We start from the raw sequence: 5,670 nt of genomic DNA, 5'->3' as shown, positions 1-5,670 counted from the left end.
AACCAATGCTTTCTTATCAAGAGAAATTCGAGAAGCTCTTTTTCTCTTCTTCACATTGAATCCAACTTGCTTCTTTCTCCCCAATGGTCTACCTCTAGGATTTAAAACACTTACATTTTCCACAAAACATGAGCCATCATTTCAAGCAGATTGATTAAAACAAGTCTCCACCCTAGATAGATATGTTGAACAAAATATCAAGCATTCATGAGCTAAATATCCTTCTACAATAGATCCTTCTGGATGTGCTCGATTACGAACAAATGACTTTAGAGTCAAAAGGAACCTAAAAAGAAAATTTTAGGTTACAAATTAAGATAATATCATTTTACTTTATAACTCTACAATGTTTTAAAATGATTAAAAAGTATTCATACCTTTCAATAGGATACATCCATCGGTAATGTACAGGACTTCCAACTTTTGCTTCATGTGCCAAATGGATTACCAAATGTACCATTAGGGTGAAAAAAGATGGAGGAAAAATCTGTTCTAATTGGCATAATGTTAGAGTTACTTGATGCTCTAGGTGCTTTAAATTACGCTCATTAAGCACCTTTCCACACAACTCCTTGAAGAAACAACAAAGATCGGATATAGCTAAACTCACTTTGTCTGGCAAACAACCTTTCATAGCTATAGGAAGAAACTCTTGCATTAAAAGATGACAATCATAACTTTTGAGACCAGATATTTTGTGTTCCTTCACTTGCACACATCTTGAAATATTAGACAAATATTCATTAGGAGCTTTTATTGTTTTGAGAACTTCCAAAAATGTTTCTTTCTCTTTTGAAGTCATTTGGTAACAAGCTCTAGGAAAATATTGTTTGCCTTTACTTGGGTGCATCTTTGGATGTAATTGGCTTCTAATATTCATATCAACAAGATCATAGCGTGCCTTATCATTGTCCTTTGACTTACCTTCTAATTGTAACAACATCCCAATAATGATATCACACACGTTCTTTTCTATGTGCATAACATCAAGATTATGACGGAGCACACTATGTTGCCAATAAGGCAATGTGAACAAAATACTTCTCTTTTTCCATGGTGACCAATTCCCAACTCCATGATATTCAATCTGTCTCAAAGAAAAAGCTCCACTAGGTAGATCAGGTGGAGCTCTAAACTCCTGGGTTCCATCAAGATCTCTTTTATTATATCTCCATTTATGATCGGGCTCTAACCAACAACGATGACACATATAGCAAAACTTTCTACCATAACGCAACCACTTTGAGCCAATCTCAAAACCACAACATGGACAAGCATATTGGCCCCTAATGCTCCAACCAGACAAATTTGCATAAGCAGGAAAATCATTAATAGTCCACATAATTGCAGCACACATTTGAAATGACTCTCTTTTACATGCATCAAATGTTTTTACCCCAATTTCCCATAATTCCTTTAATTCTTCCACAAGAGGCTGCATATAAACATCAAGGTTCATACCTGGACCTTTTGGACCAGGAATAAGTAATGAAAGTATAAAATTAGGTTGCTTCATACACATCCATGGAGGTAGATTGTACGGAATCAAGATAACAAGCCAAGTGCTATGGGAAATTGCCATAGTTTTGAAAGGATTAAAGCCATCAGTAGCCAAACCTAGTCAAACATTACGAGCGTCACAAGCAAAATCAGGATACTGACAATCAAAATCCTTCCAAGCAAATGAATCAGCTAGATGCCTTAGGAGTCCATCTTTAGTTCGACCAACCTCATGCCATATCATAGAACAAGTTGTTTTTGGTGATACAAAAAGTCTTTGCAATCTAGGTATAAGAGGGAACCAACGAAGAATCTTTGCTGGTATCTTATTTCTACATTCAACATCATCAGAGTTGTATTTCCATCTTGACAAATTGCATTTAGGGCAAATTTCAGCATCAGCCAAATCCTTCCTATACAATATGCATTCATTGGGATAAACATGAATTTTTTCATTAGATAGACCCAACCCTGAAATAATCTTCTTTGTGTCATAAAATGATTTGGGCAAAGTATTTTCCTCTGGTAATGCATCACTTAACAACTCTAACAACATCGAAAAACTTTTATCAACCCACCCATTTAGACACTTTAAGTGATACAAATGTACAAGGAATGACAATTTTGCAAACTTCTTACAACTTTTATAAAGACTTTGCTCTGCCTCCCTTAACATCTGATAGAACTTATCTGAATTATTATTATCTTCAGATTGTTGAACACTAGGTCCATTCATGAATTCTCTAGAATCTCCATCCTCCATATTTATATATGTGTCATTACTCTCATTAGTTGCATGCATTGTGAATGCATCATGAATCAATGTATCCATGTCATGATCAAACTCCCCTTCCACTTGGGATGTATCTAAAGAACTAGATGGGCCAACTTGTTCACCATGAAATATCCAAGTAACATATCCTTTTAGAAACCCATTACTAATGATGTGCTCATAAACATTCATCCGAAAGCGCCACTTGCAATTGACACATTTGGTACAAGGGCATAAAATTTTTCCATCCTTTGACGATTTCGCAAATGCAAAATCTAGAAAATTTAAAGCTCCTCTAATATACTTCTCTTTATTAAGAGAATTGTAGTCTATCCAACTCTTATCCATTTGATAAAATAAACTGAAAAAGTAGAATGAAATAGACATAATAAATTAGTGCTTAATATAACTAAAATATCCAGGTATAAGTCAATCATAACCGTGTTAGTAACTATAAAATTAATAATGTTAGCAGTGAAAAGGACAAATTATTTTAATTGACCAGCTGGAAACAAAATATGAAAAATAAAACACAAGAATACAAGCATAACATATATATGTTAACAAGATTAATTTAATGACAATTAAAAAAACCTAACATGATGACAAGTAATTTTGAAGAACCAAATTGAGAGTACTGGATTACTTACTTGCTTAAAGAGGCATCAAAATTTGACTTCTTGTTGTAGTTGAGTCCATCATCATACCTAAATTCCTCTTTATTGAGCTTCACCTGAGAAGCCAACCATTGTTCTATAAGTTGTAAGTAAATTTTTATCAAAAAGTAGTAATTGTTACCTTCGTATTGAAATCATTTAATTATATATTTCTGGAAATATGTGTGGACAAATACAAATACACATATTAATTGGACAACTTAATGCATTTTCAAGGGACTATTAAGTTCCTAAAAAAATACTGTACTCCTGTATATTGATATTTAATGGGGATAATTTGTATGCATAGTTTTTTACACATTTTCTTACATTGATCTATGCTTGTCTGGAGAAAAAGAAAGTAAATATGTACGAGTCATGTTTTTCTATGCATTACTTAAAATTGAAACGATACAATTGAAAAAGAAATGATGTAAAAATAAACATTGTTATCCTATTTGAATAAGTGCATACGGCTAATTGGCTAACTTGAAGCTAAGATGGGATTAACAGCGTCGGCTTAATTATATTATTAATTTTTAATTTACAAGCCAAGAGAAATACAGTACAAAGTAAATATGTACGAGGCGTATTTCAGTTATTTTGTTTTTTGTGTAAGAAGGGTCCTTGGTAGGTTTTGAAGGACAGGAGAATGGGCAAAATAGTGGGACTGGGGTGCAACAGAAAAATCAGCGAAACTCTGCTAGTTTACTAGTTAGTGTAGTGTCCGTTGCATTCAATCATAGCCATAGAAGTATCTAGCAATGCAATGCCTATTCATCTCTATTCTTTCTTCCCAGAAATGAAACAAATTTATATGCACACACCTAATCCTATTTAATTCCATCAATATTGTTAGCAACCCATCTTCATAAGAAACCTCACGCAACGCAATCTCTTCCCATATACGGTGACTGTGACACCAAAAAGGCTTATAATAACTATGATATAACAATAACAATAAAATTATATTATTTGCATCAATGAACAAACTTAACTACCTTAACAAAATTACCAGACTCCCACAAAACCCACAAGAACAAAGCCCAAAGCAAAGGTTAAAAAAAAAAGAAGAAGAAATATCTGGTCTTGATATTCTAGCATTGACGAGATGATCAATGATCAAGCGCATTAGGTCCAGTACAGTAATTGAGAACGTGGCTCCACACCCACTGAACAAACTACAACAGGGTCACTTATTGCTGAACACAGAATGAACAAACTACTTTATAATAAAAATTTACTTTTAACTTATAGAGTCTCGAGTAAAACTACAATAGGGTCTCAGCCAAACAAAAAAGAAAAGCAAAGCATAAACATAAAGGCATGGGATTAAAGGACAAGAGAAAATAACAGTGAGGGTATCTATTATTGAAACAAAACATGTAATACTAGCTGATTGTGTAGAGATGGACTCCAATACAGAAATTGGTTTTCTCTCTCTTGTTGCTGCACTTATTTGTTTATTATTAATTGCATACTATATAATGTTAGTCTAATTATAACTGATAGGGGAATACAAACAGGACATACCAATCCGTTTATCCTTTTTAAAAATTTATGGCTGGCCATCTAGCTGGCATATATTAACAAGAAGTGCTCGTATATGATCCAGCTTCAAAGAAATTGGGGAAAGGACGAAACAATCCTAATGGATATGGAATTTTTGCAATAAGTGACTGACCAAAGCAAAGAACTCTCACACTTATCTCTCAACTAATAACTTTCAGGCTCAGTATATATTTATTTAACCTAGTATGACTGAGATTGACTTCCTATGTAAAAGGTGGCCACCACTTCCCATGTATAAAATCAAAAGTTGTGATACTCAAAGGGAAAAAGAACATAATATCTTGACAGAAAAGAAAAGCCATCTTATGGTGTAGAACAAACCTTGCAGAAACTATCATCACTCCCAGAGTAAATAAGATGGCTAGTTTCATCAGCAAAACATACAGTGTTCACATCAGACTGCGACATAAAATGAAAACCAAATGTTAGAGCCTCTATGGACTAATATTTTTGAACCATCAGAAGTTAGCACACTAGGAAAATAACTTCTGCATCGAAATGAAAAAAGGATTTAAGTCCAATCCAATTCATATGTTTTGGCTTGGACATTTTATTTTTTAATTTATTTTGGTTGCTTGGGGTGAGGTAGGGGGTACTAAGAAGCAGTGTGATTCTCCAGCAAGATTATTCGTACCAACTCTGGTTTATCTATTCCAGATATTACAAAGGAAAATAATGGATTAGACCTTCAATGTACCCCTCAGCCAAAAAGATAGTGCAGAAAATTTGTTCATTACAAGTAGTAATTCCATATTTGATTACCAAAGTTATTCTCTCAAATGATCTTGATTCTGCACTTAAGCAAACGTAGACTTAGCATTGTAGCTGAAAGAGAATCTAGGAATAAAATCAACATTCATCCTTAGGATATGAAAATCTACCCATGTTCTCCAAATTTATTGTACATTTTAACTTCTATTTCCAAATATATCAATTAAACACGATCTCAAATAAAATTTCACATGCACTGCTGTAAACGCACTGCCAATACATAGAGTGGTTCATATTCAATTGAGCAATCTATCACACAGAATATAAAACTGTCCCTTCATGTTGCATAATCAATTCTATATAGCTTGTAGAGACTACAATTATATCATGAAATCATGAAATTTAAATCCTTCTGCAACAAAAATACATAAACCAATAGATATCAAACAATAGCCTAAA

The 5,670-nt window shown here is 33.4% G+C and overlaps 1 protein-coding gene across 1 annotated transcript; it reads right to left on the bottom strand.

Moving 5' to 3' along the window:
- Nucleotides 1-1,621: 1,621 nt before the first annotated feature.
- On the bottom strand, nt 1,622-4,908 carry LOC112997807 (uncharacterized). Its single transcript, XM_026123890.1, has 3 exons — nt 4,822-4,908; nt 2,923-3,005; nt 1,622-2,633 (listed from the first exon to the last, which is right to left on the bottom strand). The coding sequence occupies exons 1-3, from the start codon at nt 4,906-4,908 to the stop codon at nt 1,622-1,624; spliced, it is 1,182 nt and encodes a 393-aa protein (XP_025979675.1).
- Between the last annotated feature and the right edge of the window lie 762 nt (nt 4,909-5,670).

The sequence above is a fragment of the Glycine max genome, chromosome 1 (assembly GCF_000004515.6).
Source record: "Glycine max cultivar Williams 82 chromosome 1, Glycine_max_v4.0, whole genome shotgun sequence".
Taxonomy (NCBI): domain Eukaryota; kingdom Viridiplantae; phylum Streptophyta; class Magnoliopsida; order Fabales; family Fabaceae; genus Glycine; species Glycine max.
This window is presented reverse-complemented; position numbering and strand designations above follow the sequence as displayed.

Bases quoted from the DNA above. Each gene is read 5' to 3' on its own strand.
- LOC112997807 (XM_026123890.1), bottom strand. From the start codon at position 4,908: ATGTCGCAGTCTGATGTGAACACTGTATGTTTTGCTGATGAAACTAGC. The intron at 3,006-4,821 runs GTTTGTTCTACA...TTGGCTTCTCAG, and splicing joins GTGATGATAGTTTCTGCAAG to GTGAAGCTCAATAAAGAGGA. The intron at 2,634-2,922 runs GTAAGTAATCCA...CTACTTTTTCAG, and splicing joins TTTGATGCCTCTTTAAGCAA to TTTATTTTATCAAATGGATA.